The sequence below is a fragment of the Micromys minutus genome, assembly GCF_963924665.1.
Source record: "Micromys minutus genome assembly, chromosome: 27".
In the NCBI taxonomy this organism is placed as follows: Eukaryota; Metazoa; Chordata; class Mammalia; order Rodentia; family Muridae; genus Micromys; species Micromys minutus.
Window position 1 is genome coordinate 33111697 of NC_137962.1, and position 23184 is coordinate 33134880.

General features: G+C 49.4%; 1 protein-coding gene across 2 annotated transcripts in view; it reads left to right on the top strand.

The window, feature by feature from the left end:
- The window catches only part of CERK (ceramide kinase), a 43397-nt gene that overhangs the window by 15774 nt on the left and 4439 nt on the right, over positions 1–23184 (top strand). For both annotated transcript variants that reach the window (XM_080939832.1, XM_080939833.1), the window contains exons 2-11: positions 1848–1961; positions 2659–2781; positions 8513–8638; positions 10709–10772; positions 12097–12242; positions 15791–15865; positions 17829–17981; positions 20489–20594; positions 21227–21303; positions 22064–22269. In XM_080939832.1, the coding sequence (XP_080795958.1) occupies positions 1848–1961; positions 2659–2781; positions 8513–8638; positions 10709–10772; positions 12097–12242; positions 15791–15865; positions 17829–17981; positions 20489–20594; positions 21227–21303; positions 22064–22269 (1190 nt within the window). The remainder of the gene's footprint in view (positions 1–1847; positions 1962–2658; positions 2782–8512; positions 8639–10708; positions 10773–12096; positions 12243–15790; positions 15866–17828; positions 17982–20488; positions 20595–21226; positions 21304–22063; positions 22270–23184) is intronic.

Below are 23184 nucleotides of genomic sequence, written 5' to 3' on the forward strand. Positions count from 1 at the left end.
AGAAATGGGGAATTTGCAGAAAAGGGGGAGGGGCCATGTTGGAGAACTGGCTTGCTGGTGGTGAAGCTACTTGCTGGGTAGGTGTCCAGATGTCTGCCACAGGGGCTGTCCTGGGTAGCATCTGTGCAGAAGTAATGAGGAGCTATGTGTGGGGAGGGCAGGGAGGAGGATCAGGGAGGAAGCAGCTAAAAACTGAACTTTGGAGGCACAGGGGTATAAAAATGAGCATCCCTGAGAAATGCTGAGGGTGGCCCCAGACTAAGGGTGAGCACAGGGTCCACACAGCAATGGGCTTGATTCTGCTCAGTTCAACCCCTCCCTAGTCTGTGTGCCTCTGGGGACTCTGGGGGCACGACTACAATCCTTTCATGGCTCAGATCGAACCTTCCAGGGTTCTGATGACCCAATTTTAGCAGTAAAGACTTGGAAGAACTACCACAAAGGATCATGGGGGCCGCCACAGCATGGTCTGCTAATTTGGCTGCTAGCAGAGACACAGGATTTTTTTTTTTTTTTTTATAGCTAGACTTATAGGGTTGAGAGCCAACCTAGGAAGCCAGCAGGTAGCAATGTTCATCTGTAGAAAAAAATCCAAGGTGAGTCATAAAGAAGCATCCGGAGTCCAGCCTATGTTCAAAGAGGGTGCTGCCGTCTGTAATCTTCTCCGCCCCCCTGACCTCGAGCGTAGCCTCAGCCCACAGCTCCTGTCAGAACCTGTTATTTCCCACGCCTGTGTGCCCAGCCTAGAACTTCCTTTTGATCCAAGTGAAGTAATTGCAGCATGCATCAAGCAAGTTCAGATCAATCGGCCTCTCTCTGGGCTACTGGGTTAGGGATTGTTAGGCACCAGACATGATGGAACACACTCGTAATCCTAGCCCTCGGGAGGCTGAGGCAGAATTGAGAGTCCACGGCTAACCTGGGATACCTAGAAAGACCTTACTTAACTCAAAGCAACAGAATCAAACCAAAAGATTGCCTGGCACTATGATCCTCTAGGCCAGTGGTTCTCAACCTTCCTGTGCTGTGGCCCTTTACTGCGGTTCCTCATGTTGTGGTGACTCCCCCCCCCCATCATAAAATTCTTCCGTTGCGCCTTCATAACTGTAATGTTGTTCTACTGATAAGAATCGTAATGTAAACATCCAATATCTGAGATGCAGCCCGAAGGAGTCTTGACCCACAGGTTGAGACAACGCTACTCCGGGCCTAAGTCTTCCCATCTTCCTGAATCACTCAGAGCCCAGCCTCTCCGGGATACGTCTCCACAGGCTGGACCCTGACTCTTACATGCTTTGTGCCCCTGGCATCCTGCATTATGTATCTTCCAATCCCTCTTGGATTTCTGAGCCACTTTCAGCCTCAGAACAGAGAACTCGTCTCACACAGTACAATAGCTGACTCAGCACTTGTGGCTTAAATGGCTGAACAGACCATGTAAGGGTCACGGCTTGAGTTTATCCTCTGATGACACCAAGCTGCCTCTTGTTCTGAGTGTCATGACCTCTAACCTTCCTGCCTGCCTTCCTTCTTTAAAACGAAAAGAAAAAAAGATTTCAGTTTACTTATTGGGAGAGGGTCGTGCTATGGTGTTCTCGGGGAAGTTAGAGGAGAACCTGTAGATGCTGGTTTTCTCCTTCCACCCCAAAGATCGCAGGATTCCATGCAGTTCATCAGGCGCAGTGGCAGGCACTTTTATTCCCGGAACCACTTTGTCCACCCTAGTCTTCCTTTCTGTTTGGGGTAGCTAATGAGAGTAGGAATGAGTATCCCGAGTCTTTGGAATTGGGGGCTTCTGTCTGTGTAGCTCTGATGGGTCCTTGGATCTAAGTGTGGTGTCTTTGTAGATGCCTGTTCAGTACCAGTGTCAGAGATCATCGCCGTTGAGGAAAAAGATGTCCAGGAGAAACAGTCCTCCAGTGGCCGATGGCATAAAATGGACAATCCGTTCGCATTCACAGGTGATGGAGCCTCAGTGTTTGCCAACCCCCCAAACCCTCCCCTGTCTCTCCGCCCCCGCCCCCGCCCCCGCCCCCACCCCAGTTAGCTCCATGAAGAGCCAGTGACTGCTTCATACACTCTGATAGCAGTTATTCAACATCTACTTTTTGGGCTGGGTAAACGTGAGTGCGAAGTGCCTCCACGGGTTGCTAAAAATTCTCCCTCCTCCCAACATCCCAAGGACACCCCCCCCCCACGCCTCCCGAAACTTCACCCTCCGGGAAACCGATGTATTTATTGGGCTTCCTTACAGAGCCTAGATGAGGACTGACTTATAAAAGGGTGTGGGTGCCCCTCCCCCATAGGCTGTGCCTGGAAAGCCTCACCCAACAGAGGTTATAGCCACATAGCCTGAGCCCTTGCTTTGTCTCCCCAGCCTCTCTCTATATATATATGTGCAGCACTGCCAGGTCGTAGAGGGCAACTGTATATTCAAGTGAGAATCTCTTGCTCTCATCTGAGCCTCTACAAAAGGGGTGTAAACTGTCAACCAGCCCCGCTGGGGGTGATTGTTTGCTAGGGAGCACAGCTGAACTCCTCAAGATGGTGGTTTGGCCCTCCAGGCATTCCTGCATCGAGACGAAGGGGTGGAGACAGGAGACTCCTATGGGGCTAGCACAGTCTAGACCTGCTAACCAGGGTTGGTTTTCTGTGCAGTCCACCGTGTGAAGCGAGTTCGACACCACCGCTGGAAGTGGGCGCGGGTCACCTTCTGGAGCCCCGACGAGCAGCTGTGTCACCTGTGGCTGCAGACCCTTCGTGAGCTGCTGGAGAGCCTGAGTACGTGGGCGAGCTTTCGGATTTGTTGCCAGGCAGCACAGCTGTGGTGGCACTCGGGACTCAGTGACCTGACCCAGGTGGACGTGATGGATCCCTTTGTTTTTTTTTTATGTTCCCTACTTAGAGGGTCACGGTGGAGTAGCCGAAGTGTGTAGACTCTGCATCCGCAGTACTGGGCCAGCCCTTGTGAACAGTGAGACTAGGGCATATCCCTTAGGCTCCCCAAAGCCTCATTATCTTTCTCTGTGAGCGGGGTGGGTGCCAATATTTTCCAGGTGTAAATAAGGACTGGATAGAATATGGGAGAACGACCTCTTACTCTCGGAGTGTGGCCTTAATGGGTGCCGTGGGACCAGTTTTTGTCACCTTAAACATGGCGGCCTGTTCTTTGTACACCTGTAACACTGGGTTGTGTTATAACTTTATGTACAAGGCAACAGCTATTCTATAGACTTGGACTACAGCTTCAGGACTGTAGGAGTTAGCTTTTTACCTTCACACACACACACACACACACACACACACACACACACACACAGGATTTCTCTGTGTATCTCTGGCTATCCTGCAACTCACTCTATAGACCAAGCTGGCCTCAGACTCCTAGAGGTCTACCTGGCCCTGCCTCCGAAATGCTGAGGTTAAAGGTATATGAATTTTAAAACATAAATTGTAGAACCATTGAGGTGGCTCAGTGGGTAAAAACACTCGCCACCAACACAGAGGACATGAGTTCAAGCCCCAAGGTCCCTATGTGGTGGAGGGAGAGAACCAAGCTGTGCTCTGAGTCCCACACATCCTGCACGTGCACTGGAGAGTGCGAGCTATGTGTACAGGCGCTATCACGTGCCGTACACACACTAAATTCGGGAATAAACATGATACAGCAAATTAAGAGTGAATTATAAAAGACTGGCATAATGGCACATTACCTGTGATCCCAGCGCTTGGGAGGGAGGCAGGGCATTTCAATTCCAGGCTGGCCTGGGCTGCATGGTGAGACTGTCTCAAAGCACTGGGAGCAAAAAGAGAGAGAGAGAGAAAAGGGGAACAGCCACTAACAAGTTCACTTCCATCCCCAGAACCCATATGCTAGAGATACAACCAATTCCTTTAAATTGTCTTTTCACTTCCACACACATAATATAAAATATAATATAAAGTATAATTAATATAATATATAATATAATAAGGGTTAAGGAGGGGGGAGGGGGACAGGGAGCAGGAGGGAGGGAGGGAGCAGGAGGGAGGGAGAAACAGGATTATAAGGTATTTGAAACAGCTGAACTCCAGGTCTCTTCATCAAACACTTCCCTCCCTCACCCTAGGGAGGTTCAAACTGTTTTTCTAAATTCTGCTTTGCCCTGGGACTGGCTTCCCCTTGGCTACCTTCTAAAATCACCCTGAGTTTCTAGACCTTCTGTCACTAGCTCTGTCCCTTGGCTACTACTCTCTGTGCTGTCCCAGTTTCTCCTGCTTTCTGGTCTCCAGATTCTTCCTTCCACTCCCCCCCCCGCCCCCGTCCCCTTGTTCACCTCCCCCAGTCTTGTTTCTATGAGTTTCAGTCGGGCTTGAGCCCATAGGCTCTGTATGACTCCCCTTGGCATGCTGGAGGTTTGGGTTGTTTTTGTTGTTGTTTGTTTGTTTTTGAGACAGGGTTTCTCTGTGTCTCTCTGGATGTCCTGGAACTCGCTCTGTAGATCAGGCTGGCCTCAAACTCACAGAGATCCCACCTTCCTCTACCTCCCAATCACTGGGATTAGAGGCATGCGCCGCCACTCATGGAAGACTCCCACAGACAGAAAACAGCACATGAGCCTGCTCTCAGCCGCTCCACTTTTGGCTTCTAGTTCCATTATTGCTGTGTGTGTCTGCACTGCCTGCCTGGCTGTCACTCTATCTGTATGCATGTCTGCACAGGCCATGTGGAGGCCAGAGGATAACCTCAAATATTCCTCCAGAGTCTTCCGACTTTTATTTGAGACGGTGTCTCTCACTGGCCTGACCCTTACCAACTGGCCTAGGCTGGCTGGCCCCAGGGCATCCACTTGTCCCCACTGCCTCAGCACTGGGATCACAAGTGTGTGTACCAACACCTAGCTCTTGGATTATGAGCCTAGATCCTGGTAATTAGACTGGTCCTGGTGCTTGCTTTGAAAGCGTGTTATCGAATGCACTGTCTCCCCAGCCCTGTTTAACATATTTTAAAAATTCTTTTGTTTTAACATGTATTCACTTCATTTCATGTGTCTGAATGTTCCATTCACTGTTATGCATGTACATATACATGGGGGTTGGAAGAAAGCATCAGCCCTGCCCTGAAATTGGAGTTATGGGTGCTTGTGAGCTGCCATATGGGTGCTGGGGATTTTTTATTTTAAAGATTTATTTATTTATTATATATAAGTACACTGTCGCTGTCTTCAGACACACCAGAAGATGGCATAAGATCTCATTACGGATGGTTGTGAGCCACCATGTGGTTGCTGGGAATTGAACTCAGGACCTCTAGAGGAGCAGTCAGTGCTCCTAACCACTGAGCCATCTCTCCAGACCCAGGTGCTGGTGATTAAGCCCAGGTCTTCTGCATAAACAGCAAGTGTTCTAAACTACTGAGCCATCTCTATAACCCTAGACTTTTTTTTTTTAATGTATCTTTAAAAGTCTATTTTATGTGTATGAGTGGTTTGACTCCATGTGTGTGCGTGCGCACATCATTTTGGTGCAGTACCCACAGTGGCCATAAGAGGGAGCAACAGAAGGCTGTGAGCCCCGTGTGGGTGCTGGGAACTGAACCCGAGTCCTCTGCAAGAACAGTAAGAACTCTTAACCATGAGCCACCTCTATAGCCCTGCTTTAGTGTTTTAATGTTTTATTGAAACAGAGAAGTGCTTGTATCCTGAGTGTGTGGGCTTTCACACGGAGCGTTCTGTAACAGCATGGCAGGGCACTCAGTGAGTCCCTAGGACCCCACTTCTTCCCAGATGTCACCTTGACCCTGGGAAGGTCTAAACAACCATTTTTATGCTTCACAGTTTCAAACGGATCAGCATTAGCTCGTTTGTACCTGTCACTGAGAAGAACACTGTGATTATAAAACGAGCCCCATTGCATTGTCTCCTGCGTGGGTGTGGTTGCTCATTCTTGTGACTGCTCAGCATCCTTAGCCTGGCTGCAGTCACTCCTACTGGGGCTCATCTGCATGGCTTCCATGTGGGCCTGTTGCATTTCTCCAGGGAGTGCTGAGGACTAGACTGTGGACACTGTCAGATGATCTCCAAGGGTCCCCGGCACACACACACCGTTGAGTCCCTTCCATTGGCTCCGAAGCCTGTGTGTTAGGGTTAGTTGCTGTATATTATGCTATTAATCTAGATGTGACATACATCCATATGTTTTCACAGGCCAGTGGTGTGTTCTCTGGTGAGAGGTCTCACTGTCTACTTCAAGTTCAAGGCTTCAAACTCATGATCCTCCTGCCTCAGCCTCGGAAGCACTGGGATTATAGGAATGAAGCATCATACCTGACCCATGTTTTCCTTTCTTGCTTGCTTCTTGTTTATTTGTAGACATTTAATAGGAGTCCATGACTTTCCTGGTCAGACCTATTTACTGGTTCTAAGGCTTGCATGGGTCACTTCCTTTTTTGTCCCTTCCTACAAGTGCTGCCCAGTCTGAGCCTTCAGTGTGGAGTGACAGCAACACTGGTGTCTCAGTCCTGACTTGGGGACGCGCCACAGGGAATGCAAGGGACCTGTCAGCTTCCTCACAATCTTAACCATCTCAGAAGGGGGCTGCAGGGGGACAGGGTGGTTGGTCACAGGTGTTGGATTTAAGGACTGTTCCCACTCTGGTCTGGTTGTTAATGCTCTTCCCAGAGTGGCCATCCTGCCCGTGACCTTCGACCTTTCTGCATCACTGCATCTGACTTCCTGAAATCTCGTGTAGGAGTTTCTCACCTAGGTTAAGGGAGAAGTAGGCCTGTGACTTCCTTTCCGGAACATCCCTGTCTGGTTTTGCCTTGGAGGCCACAGTGATTTCTTATGGATCACTCAGAAATGCTTTTTTTTTTTCCTGTCCTCTGGAAAACTTCACATATGATAGAGACTGGATTTCTTTTTGCTTCCTTCTTTTTCCTTCCTTCCTTTCTTCCCTTTCTTTTTCTCTTTCATTTTTTTTTTCTTTTCTTTTCTTTTTACTACACAGACCAGTGTAGCCTGGGACTCACAGAGATTCTGCCTGCCTCTGCCTTCCAGGTTGTGGGATCAAAAGCGTGTGCCACACTATTGCCCAGCTTTTCTGTAGGCACAGAGGATTGGAACTCAGATCCTTCTTTGTGTACGGCGAGCTCTTTACCGAGCCATTTAGACCCTGCACCTGGGTTTTATTATACAACTAGAAATGACCAAATATGACACAGACATGTTGTAAGTCTCTTCACTGTGTATTTGTTTGTTTCTGCTTATTTTGAAAGTAGGTCTAATATGCCCCAGGCTGGCCTCATATTTTCTATGCAGCAAAGGCTGGCCTTGAACTCTTGATCTTCCTGCCTCTAACTCCCAAGTATTGAAATAACAGGTGTGTACCACCACACGTGGCAGATTTTGAAACCCCTGAAATTCCCTTAAGGTTTGATCCTTCCTTTTTTCCTTCCTTCCTTCCTTCCTTCCTTACTTCCTCCCTCCCTCCCTCTTTATCCTTTTTTTCTTTCTTGTTTCACTTCCCTCCCCCCACCTCTCTCAGTCTTTTACCTTTTTTTGTAAAAACCCACTTTGTGCTCCACTCCCAACACACTGTATTTCCGATTTCTCTAGTTAGAAGAGCATCCTCCCAGAAGTCTTTGTTTTTATCACCACTAGACCCTAATGCAAATGGAGTGAGCTGTCTTGTATACCCCCACGGTATAAATCCACAGTGCTTTTGACACCTACCCGCTTGGTGGTGCCCTACCTCTGGGTATTCACCCACAGCCATTCACCCACCCTCTGGGTATGTGCCCCATGGGTAACCACTTGCTCACCCTCTGGGGTGTCTTGTGAACTAGAGGTTAGCCACTCAATCGCTCCATGGGTAAGTAAGTGCTCCATATACAGCCGTTAGCCATTCAGTCAACCCCCACTCACTGGTATTGGGCAGCCCCTTTGCTAGCTAACCTAAATAGCTCAGCGTCCAAGTTTGGGTATAGACTTTCATCTTGGGTTTCCTTGGGCATCTTCCTTTATGTTACTGTGATTCGATAGGCTTAAGTGGCTATGTACTTTCATCAGCCATGTATGGGCATTTCATAGGAAAACAGGGGTGCCTCAGGAAACCCAGCCCCTGGTGGGGACTCTGAGGAAAGGCCTGAAGCCAGGCCTGTGGTGCTGTGGGAGGGAGCCTCTCTTCCCACTGCATCCGGTCGACTCATCCGGTCTCTGCGTGTGCCTGCCTTCCTCTCCCTGTGCTCCTTTCTGTATTCCTATCTCATTCTTGTTCTCAAAAGCCTAGTCCTCCCCATGGCCAGCCATGCTTACAGCTCCTGAGACTCGGCCAGGACAGGGACCTTCCTGAGGCCCTACCCATGTGCAAAAAGCCCTGCCCCTCACCTCAACAGATGGTCCCTCTTCTCCTTTGACAACCAAGAACTCTTTGCCCAAACTTATCAGCTCTTTACCGGCAGCAGTGAGCCGCACTGAGTTGGAATTTATTGCACCCATTGTGACTGACTGGGTGTGCGGATGTTGTTTTGCAGCTTCGAGACCAAAGCACTTGCTGGTATTTATCAACCCTTTCGGAGGGAAAGGTCAGGGCAAGCGCATCTATGAAAAAAAAGTGGCGCCCCTCTTCACCTTGGCTTCCATCACCACCGAGATCATTAGTAAGTGTTTCGGGCACCGGGGCAAGTATTCAGGGCCGGCTGGAGAGGGACTCACATGCGGCCCCTGGAGCAGGCTTTATCCTAAAGCAGTGGTTCTCGAAGACTATGACCCTTTAATACAGTTCCTCACATTGTGCTGACCCGCCCCCAACCATAAAAGAATTCTCGTTGCTACTTCATAACTGTAATTTTGTTACTGTTTTGAATCATAATGTAAATCTCCGATATGTGATGCCAGTGGGGGGTCCTGACCCCCCAGGTTGAGAACCACTATCCTCCATGGTCATCTCGAGCTCAATTGGAGTTTTTATACACTCGGCTGGAAGAAGGCAAAAGAAATGATGTACTGGAGGGGGGGTTGTGAGGGTGATCCTGGGAGAAGGGGGGCTGGGATCAGATGTAAAGTGAATAATAAATAATGGGGAAAAAACCCTAATGTACTCAATGTGCTTTGCCTATAAAGTACTCACAGGAACAATGAAGAGATTTAAAAACAAAAACCAACAACTAAACAAACAAACAAAAAAACAGTTCTCAGACAGGAAGTCATTGCAGGAAAAGATATAAGCAGTGGATGTTTCAGAATGTCACAGCATAGGTCATTTTTGTAACCCCACGTCATAGCACACTGCCATCAGTGGAATGCTGGTTTCAGAGGGGGTGATAGACATGGTCCACTGCTCCTGCAGGCCTTCGGGGGGCGGGGGGGAGGTTAGTTTAACCCGGTTAGTAAGACACTTAGTGCAGCTGGGCATGGCCGAAACCCCAGCGTTCAAGAGGCTAAAACAGGAGGACAGGTTGGAGGCAACCCTAGTTACACAGAAAGACCCTGTATCAGTAATAATAATAATAATAATAATAATAATAATAATAATAATAATAATAATAATAATAATAAATAGCAATGCAAGTCAAAAGTCTAAAAGTGAAAATGTTATCCCAATATCCTCTGCTTCCCAAATCTGAGCACAGCCAGGTGCACAGGTACACCAAGACTGGGCACTCAGGTATCCCCGACACACTTCATGATAACTGCATACTGGTAACACTGCAGATGTCCCCAACAGGAGATGTGAACACGAAACCCTGGTGGCTCCAAAGGAACAGTGGGCAGCAGCTTTATAAAGTGGCCTTTCCCAAGGATTCTCCAGCATGAGAGAGAGAGATTGTGATGTGGGGAACCACAGGCACAGAGTCAATCGTGTGAACAGAAAATTTTCACTAGCATTTTTACATTTTCACAGTGGGCACGAAGACTGTGGGCTAGCCTTATCTCCTTCTTACATTCTGATATATTCTAAAAACAAACAAACAGAATGGTCTGAATATTAAGGAATAAGTGTAACAAGCTACAGTTAATGGCTGCCAAAGAAATTATTTGTTGGGGCTGGAGAAATGGCTCAGTGAGTGGTCAAGAGCATTTGCTGCTCTAGCAGAGGACCAGGGTTCCATTCCCAGCACCCACCCTGCAGGCAACTGTATGTAACACTTGTCTGGAGAGATCCACTGACCCTCTCTGTGGGCACTGCATGCACACAGTGCTCATACATCTGTGTGGGCAGACACTCATGCACATAAATTAAAAATAAAAAAAATTAGTTGTCGACATGTGCCAAGTGTTGTGTTTTATGAGACAGACAGAGAGACAGACAGAGAGAAGGCTGGCCAATAACATGTTGAGAAGGAAAGAGAGAAAGGGAAGGGGAGGATGAGAGAAAGGTGTCTCAGAGAGAGAAGGCAGAGAGAATAAGAGAGCAGAGAGCAAGGAGGGGCAAATAACCCCTTTTATAGTAAGCCAGGCCTACCTGGCTGTTGCTAGGTAACTGCTGGGCGGAGCTTAGAAGAAATGGCTAACACCAAGAATGTGAGGTCCTGAGATGGCTGTTTCTCACAGAGGCCACCCTTCTCGTTTGTAAAAAGGCAGTGAGGCAAGTCTGGGGTGGGACTTGCGAGAAATCTTCCTGGAAGCTTTCTGGGTCCTCCTATAAAATAGCATCAGTTGGCAGTTAGCTTACACACGGGTTCCAAGGTGTGAAGATAAACGGTCCCATTGCAACATTTCCCCCACAGTTACTGAGCATGCCAATCAAGCCAGGGAGACTTTATACGAGATCAACACAGACAGCTATGACGGGTGAGTTACAGACACTTGCTTTCCTCTTGGTCGCAGACAGTGAATGCTATCCGAGACCTACCTTGCGGGAGCTCTTGGGTTACCCTGGACTGTGGGCATGTCCTTGGCCTTCCCTCCATGACGTAGGACACGTCTGTCCTCCACATCTCTATGTTACTCTCCAGTCATCCCCAGCATACTGTAAACCCTGTCCCGACCACCCGATATGTCCCCTTAACTTTCCTCACCCACTTACTCGACCTGACTCTCACCCGGTCCCTTCTACTCCTGTTTCCCCGGGGAGTTGACAACAGGAACAGACTCCCCCTCTTATCTGGGCACAACAAGGCCACACAACTAGTTGGCCCCTCCCATGTCAATCAAGGTAACCTCTCGAAGACATGGATGGCCATAGGTCAGTCTGATCCAGACAGTTCTTCATTTGAGGTTCCTTCTTCCCCGGTGAGTCTAGGTTGTGACAAGTTGACAATAAAAATTAAAACACCAGGGGCCAGAGGGATGGTTCAGCAGTTCAGAGCATTGGCTTCACTTCCAGAGGTCCTGAGTTCAAGTCCTGGCAACCACATGGTGGCTCACAACCATCTGTAATGGGATCTGAGGCCCCATGAGGGCCTCTCAGCAGCCACCACACTGGGGTGCTATTCCTGCCTGAAAAGCCTGAAGGTCGCTATGTGATGCCTTTTAATCTTTAATATCCATTTTTGCATTGTTGGGGATGAAATCCTGGGTGTTTGTGTGCTAGGCAAGTGCTTGCCACTAAGCTATCCCAGTCTGAGCAATAGTTTGTTTGTTTGGGTTTTTTTTTTGTTTGTTTGTCTGTCTTTTATATTATGCATGTGTTGGTTTCCTTGCATGTATGTAAGTAGATGTACCATATGCAAGCCTGGTGAGCAGAAGAGGGTATCAGGTTCCCTGGAATTGAAGTTATAGACAGTTGTGAGCTGCCATGTGGGTACTAGGAATAGAACCCAGGTCCTCTGGAGGAGCAGTGTACGCTCTTGACCACTGAGCCATCTGTCCGGCCCCCAAACCATAGGTCTTTGATGATGGCTGACCAGGTCCTGGCACTTGGATACCCTATGCTTAGAAACCATCAAAATTCCACGCCCCTAGCAGGAAAAGCCGAGGTTTGTGAAGAATCCTACTTGGAAGAGTAAATTAGACAGGACCTCATCACACAGGGAGGGGGTTCAGAAGCTGTTCCCAGGCTGTCTGCCAGGCCAATCTTGCAAGCTGCCTCTAGCACCCCTCCCCACCCCAGCCCCACCCCAGCTACTGAAAGTAGAGGACTAACAGGCTCAACAAACCTATGCTCCTCCTGCAGCATCGTGTGTGTTGGCGGGGATGGCATGTTCAGCGAGGTGCTGCATGGGGTAATCGGGAAGACGCAGCAGAATGCCGGTATCGATCCCAACCACCCCCGAGCCGTGCTCGTGCCCAGTACCCTCAGGATCGGCATCATCCCTGCAGGTATGGCACATATAAGGCTTTCTCTCCACGGCTGAGGTTAGGAGGAGGTCTGCATGCGCAGCCATGGAGCGTGTCTGGTCTTATGGTCACACCGCTGCCCCCCACCTTCATTAGCTTTCAGCTAGGATTAGGGCTTCAAGTCAGGGGATAATCGTTCCTGGCTCACACTTCATTTAATTTGTGATTCTGCAATCCGGAGGCAGAAGCAAATTTCAGTTCATCCTCCTTTACATAGTGAGTTCAACCTAGGCTACGTGAAACCCTGTTTTTGTTGTTGTCCTTATTGTTTTGTTTTGTTTTAAAGTGATTTCTCAGGGGTCTAGAGAGGTGCCTCACAGTTAAAGCACTGGGCTGCTCTTCCAGGGGACCTGGGTTCAATTGCCAGCACCCCCATGGCAACTCATAACCATATGTAACTCCAGGATCCAGCACCCTCATGCAGACATACATGCAGGCAAAACATCAATGCACGTAAAATAAAAGTAAATAAATTATTTTAAAAAGTGATTGGGGAGGGGGGCGTCTGGAGAGATGGCTCAGTGGTTAAGAGCACTGACTGTTCTACCAGAGGTCCTGAGTTCAATTCCCAGCAACTACATGGTAGCTTGTAACCATCTGTAATAGGATCAGTCTGATGCCCTCTTCTGGCATCCGAAGACAGTTACTCATACACATAAAATAAATATTTTTTAAAGTGATTTTTATAATTTCCATAACTACAGTCCTTTCTGTGAGATAATGCATGGGTAGCAGAAAGAACATGACTGTGTGTCTGGGAAGATGCTTGAAAGCCGAATAGCAGACAGGACAGTTTCTACTCTTAGAGAACAGATAACTGGGGGCCCGTGGGGCTGCTGTCCTGGAGTCAGGAGGAACTGGAAGTCTGGAAGAAGTAGCTTCTAACTGAACTGGGACTGGGAGGATACCCAGATGAGGAAGCTATGGCAGAACCCAGGGCAGGACTTCACCCACTTTCGGAGGAAGGTGTGATGGCCAGGCTGTGTTCTAGGGGTGTCCGTCCACCTGGCTCGATGTGTCTAATGCCTGATGCAACCTAGACTCACCTGGGAAGAAGGAATGGGAGATGAAGAACTGTCTTGAGTAGACTGACCTATGACCATGTCTTTGAGCAGTTACCTTGATTGATGTGGGAGGACCCAGCCCACTGTGGGTGGTACTATTCCCTAGGCCGATGGGCCTGAGTCATATAAAGAAGCTAGATTAGCAAGAGCCAACAAGTGGTGGCATGATCCTTTCCTGGCACGCAGGAGGCAGAGGCAGGCTGATATCTGAGTTCAAGGCCATCCTGGTCTACAGAGTGAGTGTGAGGGCAGCCAGGACTACACAGAGAACCCCTGTCTATGAAAACCAAACCAAACAAAAAGAAGGGGAGCAGGAGAGAAAGCTCCTAGTTCTGAAAAAATTCTATGTGACAATCTTGATTTTTACCTCCACTGGGTTGAAAAGCCACTCAGAAGATTGGGAGAGCATACTCCTGGGTATGTCTGTGAGGGTGTTTGGGGGCAAAGTTTGGTGAGACACTTGCTGTGTCCAAGGGAGGAACTTCATCTGCAGGCTTAGGGAACGTGCTTACCAGAGACCAATTCTTCTTGATGAAAGAAGGCTGGCTGAGAGACTCCGAGAGAAGATAGGATGGATTTCCAGTTAAAGATATAGAGCCCTTACTCTTAGCGGGTCCCTTACGAGTCGTCCCTTGGCCATTAGAGTGGCCAATGGGACCACCGCTGAGCCCCCCCCAATTCTGTGGAAGTCACCACATGAATAAGTTGTGATGCTTTAGTGGCACCAGCTTTTCTAAACTTTGCTGAGCAGTTCCTATTGTTCATAGAGCCTTGGGGAACTGACCTCTGCTCAGTACGTGCTGAACCCAAAGCCTGGGCTTTCTTATGCCACCAGGACTGTGAGCTCCAGTTGGCTGCTGACCTGTAGGTTAGGCAGGCCGAGCACTCCCAACATCCTGTGTGTAGGAAATGCCAGCTGTCACTGTGAGCACAGATCACTCTTTTGAACTTGACCCTCAAGGTCACACTCAGCCATGCCAGTAGGGTGGCAAATGAAATGAAAGCTTTTGAAGCCACATCAGCCTCATCACAGAGGAACAGCACGTGGAACATGAGAACCACCTGCCCTTGGATGATGGAATTTGAATGGATGGCTTTGTGTGCCTTCCACTACTTCATTAAAGCCAAAAAAAAAAAAAAAGAGTCCCTCTGGTAGAATAGTCTCATGGGTCTGATGCTGACACAGCTCTGACTTCTGCCCCAGCTCCGTTTTAGCCAGGCGACAGCTCCCACGCTGAGCAGCACACAGGCCTGCAGGACAGGGCAGTGTGGATGGTGGGAGGGTTTTCTGGGTTGCAAACACTCTCCCTTGTGCATCCAGCAAAAAAGGGTTGGCAATGGTGCTCCAACAAAGCTCGGTCCTACCAGCCTGTAATATTACTTCCCTCTCTGTTGCTACGGTGAAGCAGTCTGACCAAAAGCAACTTGGGGAGGAAAGGGTTTGTTTCTGCTTACACTTCCAGGTCACACTCCATCAGTAAGGAAAGTCAAGGCAGGGACTCAGGCAGGAACCAACGCAGAAACCATGGAGAAAGGCTGCTAACTAGCTTGCCCATTGGCTCATGCTCAATTAGCTTTGGCCTAGGGATAGTACCACCCACAGTGGGCTGGGTCCTCCCACATCAATCAAGGTAACCTCCCGTAGACATGGCCATAGGTCAATCTGACTGAGACAGGGGCTGGAGAGGAGAGATGGCTCAGCAGTTAAGAGCACTGACTGCTCTCCCAGAGATCCTGAGTTCAATTCCCAGCAATCATATGGTGGCTCACAGCCATCTGTAATGAGATCCTGAAAACAGCAACAGTGTACTCATATATTAAATAAATAAATAAATAAATAAATAAATAAATAATTTAAAAACCATACGGAGAACCTTCACAGTTAACTTTGTTTTGTATGCTTTCTCATGATGATGCTCTGTGCAGGCTCCGTTTTTTCTAGGGTGGGCTGTGATGAAACACTGCTGGCTATATAAAGTTAGGCAGGGGCTACATAGCTTCCAGAACCCTGGAAGGGAGGGAAGTGGCTGCTGCCATTACTGACATCTCTTAGAAGCTCCAAGAGGGTTCAGGATGGTCTCTGTGTCCGGGTCTACCACTGGCCACTTTATAGAGCTCTGCTCTGCAACGTCACCATAAGGCTTTTTCGAGACAGTTTCTTGGTATAGCCTTGGCTGTCCTGGAGCTTGCTCTGTAGACCAAACTGGCCTCAGACCCACGAAGATCCACCTGCCTCTGCCTCCCATGTGCTGGTATGAAAGGCGTGCGCCACGGCTGCCGCCGCCACCTGGCCAGTCACAGGGCATTTTTAAGTATTTTTAACATTCATCTGGTGGGCAAACTCTTATTCTCCAGCTACTTCAGGGTCACAGAAGGACCGGATAAGGTGCCACTCACCTGACTGGAAGTCAGTTACAGTTTCCGACACTTACATCAGCGCTAAGGGCTTTCTTGTCCTCTTTGCAGGGTCCACAGATTGTGTGTGTTACTCAACAGTGGGCACGAACGATGCAGAGACGTCGGCTTTGCACATTGTTATTGGTGAGTCCTGTCTTTTTTTTTCTGAATTCTTGTCTTTTTTTTTTTTATGTTATGTGTGTTGTGTTTATAAAAAGATAAAGAGATGGGGGACATGTTCTATGGAGGTGTGGGGGAAGGGGTGCCACCAGCTAACCCATGTTGAGGCATCCCTTCTCCCTGAGGGACCACCACATAATGGTATAGTATAGAATAGAATTCACTTATGGCATAGGGAGGGGAGTTAAGAGGATAGTGGCGGGCGGGGGGGGGGGGGGGGAGGGAGGAAGGAGGAGGAGGAGAGAAGAAGAGGAGGAGAGGCCGGCCATGGAGAGAGACAAGTGGGGGGTTGGCAGGAATGAGCAAGAGGGCAAGAGCAAGAGAGTGAGGAGGGGGCAGGCAGCCCCCTTTATAGTGTCAGGTAACTGTGTGGAGCTTAGATAGAATGCTAACAATGTGTATTAGAATTTTGCCTGTGTGTACATCTGTGTACCACATGTACGCAGGGTGCCTAAGGAGGCGGTGAGCCTCCACGTGGGTGCTGGGAATTGAACTCAGCTCCTTCTCAACAGCAGCAAGTGCTCGTAACGACTGAGCCACCTCTCCGGCCCCAAGTCTTGTTTTCTTTTGTAACCTTTTGTCGATTCTTTATGAATTTCACATCATGCGCCCCCAACACCACTCATCTGTCCCCCCAATACCACTCACCTGTCCTTTGCAATGTCCCCTGCAAAGGAAAAAACTGAAACAACAAAACAAACAAGCAAAAAACCAAGCCAAAACAAAATCTCCCCATGGAGGCTGCAGTGTGTCACACAGTTTGCTCTTTTACCCAAACAGCTCTTCTTGCAAATGTGGCCTCTGGCATCTGCTACACCATCAATACTGGATCCTCTTGGGGCTCCTCTCAGATACCCTGTTGTTGCCCTGTGTCTTGGAGATACCTCAGCTGTGGATCTGCAGGCTTAGTCCTGTCTTATCCACGTGAATGCCCCACAAAGAGCCCCAGGCCCTTGCCAGCTCCTTCGTGGTCCTGAGTTCTCCTGTTCTCCCTTGCTCCCTTCCCTTAGCCAGCCACGAGCTAATCCCCATTGTGAAACACCTGCAAGGCTTTAGGGTGAGTTACCCTGTGAGTGACAGACACACCCAGCCCCGCCCCCTCTCCTCCAGACCTCGTGAGAAAACCCAGAGGAGGCTTATGAGAAATGGCTGGTGTCCCCACCCACCCCGTTTCTCTTTACCGTGCCCTGTCTTACTTGCAATCATGGAAGTATAGCCTCAGATTCAGTCTCCTGGGTGCAGGTGTATATGCCTCCACACCTAGCAGATTTTATTTGGGATTTTAAGTGCCAAGTACCAGTTTCCAACCTCTAGCCTACTTCTCTTCCATTCAGTAGCATGGATGCCCCACCCCCACCCCCAGGCACATTCTGTTCGTTCAGAACGTTTCTCAAACCTGATTTGGAAACGTGAGCCACATTATTTCTACTGGACACCTCATTTATGTTTTTTAAAAAGATTTATTTATTTTATGTATTCGAGTACACTGTATCTATCTTCAGATGCACCAGAAGAGGGCATCAATCCCATTGCAGATGATTGTGAGCCACCATGTGGTTGCCGAGATTCTGGCTCGTTTTTTTTTTTTTTTCACGTTCCACCACATACATACCCTGGGCCCAAGAATGATCCTCCTGCATCCGGGACTATCGTTCTCTGACAGAGTGAACAGCTTCAGGAGGGACACAGATTAGGATATGAAGGAGGAAGGCGACCCCCACCCAACGTGCTCGTGATGGCGCAACAGATGTCTTAGCCAGAGAGCCATCACATCCGAGTTTTGTCGCTCAGATTCCCACACTGAGCATGCATTGTATCTGGTGTTCGCAGCAAGCAGACGCCTCTGTGTCTCCAGAGTGCTGTCTGGGTCGAGGCAGAGGAGGTGAGAATGGAGACGGGGATCCCTAATAGCTCTTCTCTCCCACAGGGGACTCACTGGCTATAGATGTGTCCTCTGTGCACCACAACAGCACGTTACTGCGGTACTCTGTCTCTCTGCTGGGCTATGGCTTCTACGGGGACTTAATCAAGGACAGTGAAAAGAAACGGTGGATGGGCCTTGTCCGGTATGATTTCTCAGGTACGCTCTGTTCCTGGACATCAAGCTAATCCACAAAAAAAAAAAAAAAAAAAAAAAAAAAAGCATCCCCAGACACTTACAGGGCACTGGGGTCCTGCTTTCCAGAATAGGGATGGGACCTTGAATCTGGCTAGTGTGACCCAGATCCTGTTCCCCCGAGAGTCAGAACCCAAGGTACCAAGGCAGCTGGTTTCATAGAAAAAGCTTATTTTTGTGATCACCCTGAGCCTCCAGCAGCTGAAGTAGGAGGACCCCCTCCCTGTGAAGAAGGTCAGCCCTGGGCATCTGTACTTCCGGCTCAGGTTTATTTCTTCCTTTTCTGCAAAGCTACGGTCTCCCCAACCTTCCACAGTAGCGGTCGTCACCCTTCCTGTAGGTCAGTGGCTCTCAGAGGAGACGGACATCAGTGCCCCGGGAGGTTTGTTAGAACCCAGACCTTGGGTCCTTCCCAAAGTGCTGCTGACATGTCTCGGAGCCGCAAACAGTGGGTCCAACAGTTCCCCATGGATGCAGATAGAGCCCTTAGTGATATCCACGTCCCCTTACCTAGTCACCAAGCTAGGAGGAACAAGAAAGGCAGGTCAGCTTCGTGTTACACAAAGTTACCACCTGCTGGCTTCCGGTCATGTGTGGGCGGGCCTCCCTCCCCCATCAGGTTTAAAATGCCAAGGAGAGGAGCTTAGGAAAATATTAAAAATGCAGCGTATGGCATTCTGATGGTCCAGACGAACCCTTTCCTGTGTTTATTGCATTCCTTTGTCTGAGCCCTGTTCTCTGTAGTTCACCATTAGCAAAACTGTGTAAAGTTTAACAACTCCAAGCGGCAGAACATACCCTTTTTCTTGTGAGAGGGTGGAAGGCCACCCAGAGTGTTGGGCAGCTTCCACACTGTGGTATGACAGAGGCGTGACATACACCCAGCCATTCTGAAAAGAAGGGCTCTCTCTCTGGGCCAACTGTGACCATTTCCATATTGACGTACTAAACATCCCCCACCTGCCAGGATGCCACCTGGCAGGCCTGAGGAACCCCCTCCCCCACTGTCCACAGCCTCTTGCCAGTGCCTTCCCTGGCAAGCTCTCCTGGTGTTTGTTCCCCACTTCGAGACAATCCTTACACAACCAATCGAGGGTGTGAGCACACACTGGTTGACGGTGTTTGGTTGCAGTGGGGTGGGAAGCGTCCACTGTGATGGGCAGCTGAGGGTTTTATGAAGGAGAACGAGGTGTGAGATGAAGCCTTCTGTCCTGGACTCTCGGACATTCCAGGGCCGGCCAACTGCAGCCGGAGGTGGGAACCTAGGGGCCGGAAAGAGAATAGAAGGCCAACATGCAGGCAGAGGCAGCAGAAGCCCCCAGGTCCACAGACATCCTCCACAAAGCTCCCCCTGGCATACTTTCTACACCTAGCACCTGGAGGGGCACCCAGACTAGGGTGAGAGGAACCAGGACCCTCCCCAGGGGTCAGGTGCTTGTGGCTCTCTGTAGCTGACAGTATGATGAAGTGGTAACTGGCCCCTGGACGGAATGGTAGGGCTCAGATGGGGTGAGCGCCTCAAGGTGAGCATTTCTCCACAGTGTACAGAAACTAGACAGAGTCACGCAGGACCAGGGCAAGCCCAGCTAGTCCCAGAGCAGGTGGTCACCCTCAGACTTGCAGGGCACACCTAGACTCTCCAGTGCCTCCTGCCCACTCCCTACTCTCCTGTTCCCATGTGCCATCAGAGGCCCAGCGACCGAATCTGCTGGCCTCGCCCATCCTGGCTTGCAACTGGCAACATGGATAGTGTGGCTCAGTAGGCAGTGCCACCCTGACCTTTGTCCTAAGTTCACCCAGGGGACACTGATGCTGTGGATGATAATGACTCTGGTGGGCGTTAAGCATGCAGGAGGCAGGGGCATTGCTGACTATATCAAAGAGGGGCAGTGGAGACCCTGAGCTGTCAGGACACAGGACACTTGGCTTTCACACAAGGTCACTGCTGCCAAATATGTGGCAACTTGAATATGTGGCCAAAGCCCTGACTGTACTGCATGGGTTTTTGGTGGTGCGGTACTTGGGCCACTGCGAGGAGGGCGGAATCTGTACCTCCTTCTGGTATAGAAGCATTGTCACCTGCAAGGGCCTTCCTGTCCCCTACAGACTGGTTAGCTCCTAGTATTTTCTTTAAAAAAAAAACAAAAAAAAAACCTTTTTAAAAATTATTATTTTGTATGTCTGAGAACTACATACATCCCCAGTGCCTGTGAAGGACAGAAGAGAACATCAGATCCCCTGGAACTGAATGAAGTTAAATATGGTTGAGAGTCACTAAGTGGGTGCTGGGAATCAAGCCAGGGTCCTATGGAAAGACAGCCAGTGTTCATATGTCCTGAGCCACCTCTCCAGACCTCTGTTTTCTGGATAACGGTGGTGGCGGTGGTAGTGGTGGTGTTGGTGTGCACCTAAGGACACTAATAACCAGGTAGTGACAGCTGGGTGCTCTTTCTCATCTGCTTTTCCCCCAGGGCTGAAGACCTTTCTCTCTCATCAGTACTATGAAGGGACAGTGTCCTTCCTCCCAGCGCAGCACACGGTGGGATCTCCGAGGGACAAGAAACCCTGCCGGGCTGGGTAAGCAGGTGCATGTCCACTTGGGTTTTCATTGTAAATTACCTGATGTGTGCAGGACTGTTTAGGAGCCTTTTCTCGTTAGGGCAGTGGATGCAGAACTTCCCAAATGTAGAGGGGAAGACTCCGAGTTTCATAGGTTTGCCTAGAGCTTCCCAGTTTGTAGATGCTTCGAGAAGAGCTGGCCTGGCAACTCTGTCCTAGTGATGTGCACAGCAACTATGTTTTCCCCAAGGCTCAGACTCAAGTGGTATGTCCAGTACTAGGCTAGTCTCAACCACATCCAGACAAGAAATCTGCGCCAAGTCAGTGACTCAGCTCCAAGTTACTGACGAAAGCATAGGCTCGTCACGTCCATCCCCCGATCCTGCGCTAGGCAGCCAAGCTTACCCTAGAGATATTTTTGCAAACACCGAAGAAGGAAGCTGCTGATTAATAGGCGTGAATTTAGGTCTAATCTTGAGAGTTCAAAAGTAGCACCCTAAAGAACGACTTCAGGGGGAGCCTTTGAAACTTGAGCCTTTTAGTGTCCGAAAGGCGTTTAAACGCTTTCCTATGTGTCGAGACCGGGTTCTTGGTTGTTGAAAGGCACTCAGTGTATGCACTAGAGGCAAGGCGAGCATGCTGTCTTCCAGGTGCTTCGTGTGCAGGCAGAGCAAGCAACAGCTGGAAGAGGAACAGAAGAAAGCATTGTACGGCCTGGAGAACACCGGTAACCATTGCGAGCGTGTTCTTGCTCGCCCCTCACAGCACACGACCACTCCTGGCTCTCCACCCCACCTCCCTCTTTACCTGGTTGTATTGTGTCAATTTTTCTGCCTAACCCCAGGCAGCATCCAGTCATTTCAGCTTAGGCGATGCTAGGGAGCCTTGATATTTGTAGAAAGGCCTTCCATCACTGTCACGAGGCTGGCCAGAGCCACAGCGGCCATTCCAACTGCTGTGAAATATGGGTTGGCAAATGTCTTGCTTGGGCTTGACTGAATGCGTGCCTTCCACTACAGTCACCACAAGGTCTTTGTTGTACCCCTTCCCTGCAAGAATGACAGCTACAGTGTGTAGATAAGTGCGTGTCACATGCCTATAGCACTGACTACTGACTCTTGAGATTGGAATTTTGTGTAGTAGTATTCTTTTACAAGCTATTGTTCTTTTAAACTTTTTTTTGACTACCCGAAATCTGTGGCAACCACCCTTAGCCTTTAAGCCACACCAAAAAAAATGCTAGGTCAGGCTGAGCCCTGCATAGGGCTGCTCACCCTTGTCAAACTCCCATCCAAAAGAGAAACAACCTGCTCCTCATAAGACCTGCTGGGGGTCCCGAGGTGAGTGGGTGATTCCGTGGTAGGTAGTCAGGCCAGAATGGAAGCCAAGAGCACACAGCAGGAGGGAGAACATCCAGCACCCCGCGCAGGCTATGCGGCTGCCCCTGTGCCACACTGACCCTGGCACCTACCTTCTGTCCTCTGCAGAGGAAGTGGAAGAGTGGCAAGTGGTGTGTGGGAAGTTCCTGGCTATCAACTCCACCAACATGTCCTGTGCGTGTCCTCGGAGTCCTGGGGGTCTGTCCCCATTCGCCCACCTGGGAGATGGGTCTTCCGACCTCATCCTTATCCGGAAATGCTCCAGGTTCAACTTCCTGAGATTCCTCATCCGGCACACCAACCAGGAGGACCAGGTGAGGCACACTCTTACCCCGAGAGGTCCTTTACATTTGGGCCATCCCTGCTACACTGGTCCGTAGGATCTGTCGTTAACTCCAAGGAAGACAAATCTTTGGATGTGCCTATATCACACGCCTTAAGCTCCTTGTCAGTTCCTGCATGTAAATTTTCACTTAAAAATATGAATCTAGGGGGCCAGAGAGATGGCTCGGCAGTTAAGAGCATTGGTTTTCTCTGCAGAGGACCTATGTTTAATTTCCCAGTACCACATAATGGCTCTCAACTGTCTATAATTTCAGTTCTAGGGGATCCGATGTCTTTTTCTGGCCTCCATGGGCACCAGGAATGCACATGGTGCATGGTATACACACAGGCACACCCCACCCTGTAGGTTGATGTGTATCAACCTACAGGTGAGGACTGGCACTAGTTAGGTCAAGGCACCACATGATTGGATGGTAGAGAGTGGGGTGGGGACAAAGTTTTGGTAAGGTGGAAGAGAAGAAGGAAGGGGAGATTCAAGATGGAAGACAAAGATAGATGGCCCATTGGCGGCGTGGCTCTGAGTAGTTATCAGTGGTTATGTGTACTTTCTAAGGGCTGGATTTTTATCTGTCAATTTATCTTATCTAGATGGGTGGCTTCTATCTTTGTCAACTGGTTGTAAGCTTGTTATGTGGAGGGACTGTGGATTGAGAATTTAACATATAAATCTGTTTGATATGTTGTTGCTTGTTGTGATTTTACCGGGCTGTGGAGGACAGTGTGTGAGAGCAATGGCTGAGAGGAAGCTGGAGCATGCAGATCTAGCTCGGGGGTAGAGTTGCAAGGCTTAGTAACTAAACCGCCTAGGGGGACTGCGCTGGGCTCCACACTGGATCGGCTCCCGGAGTGAGAGCTTCCACAGAGTGAGACCCTGCGGGACCAGT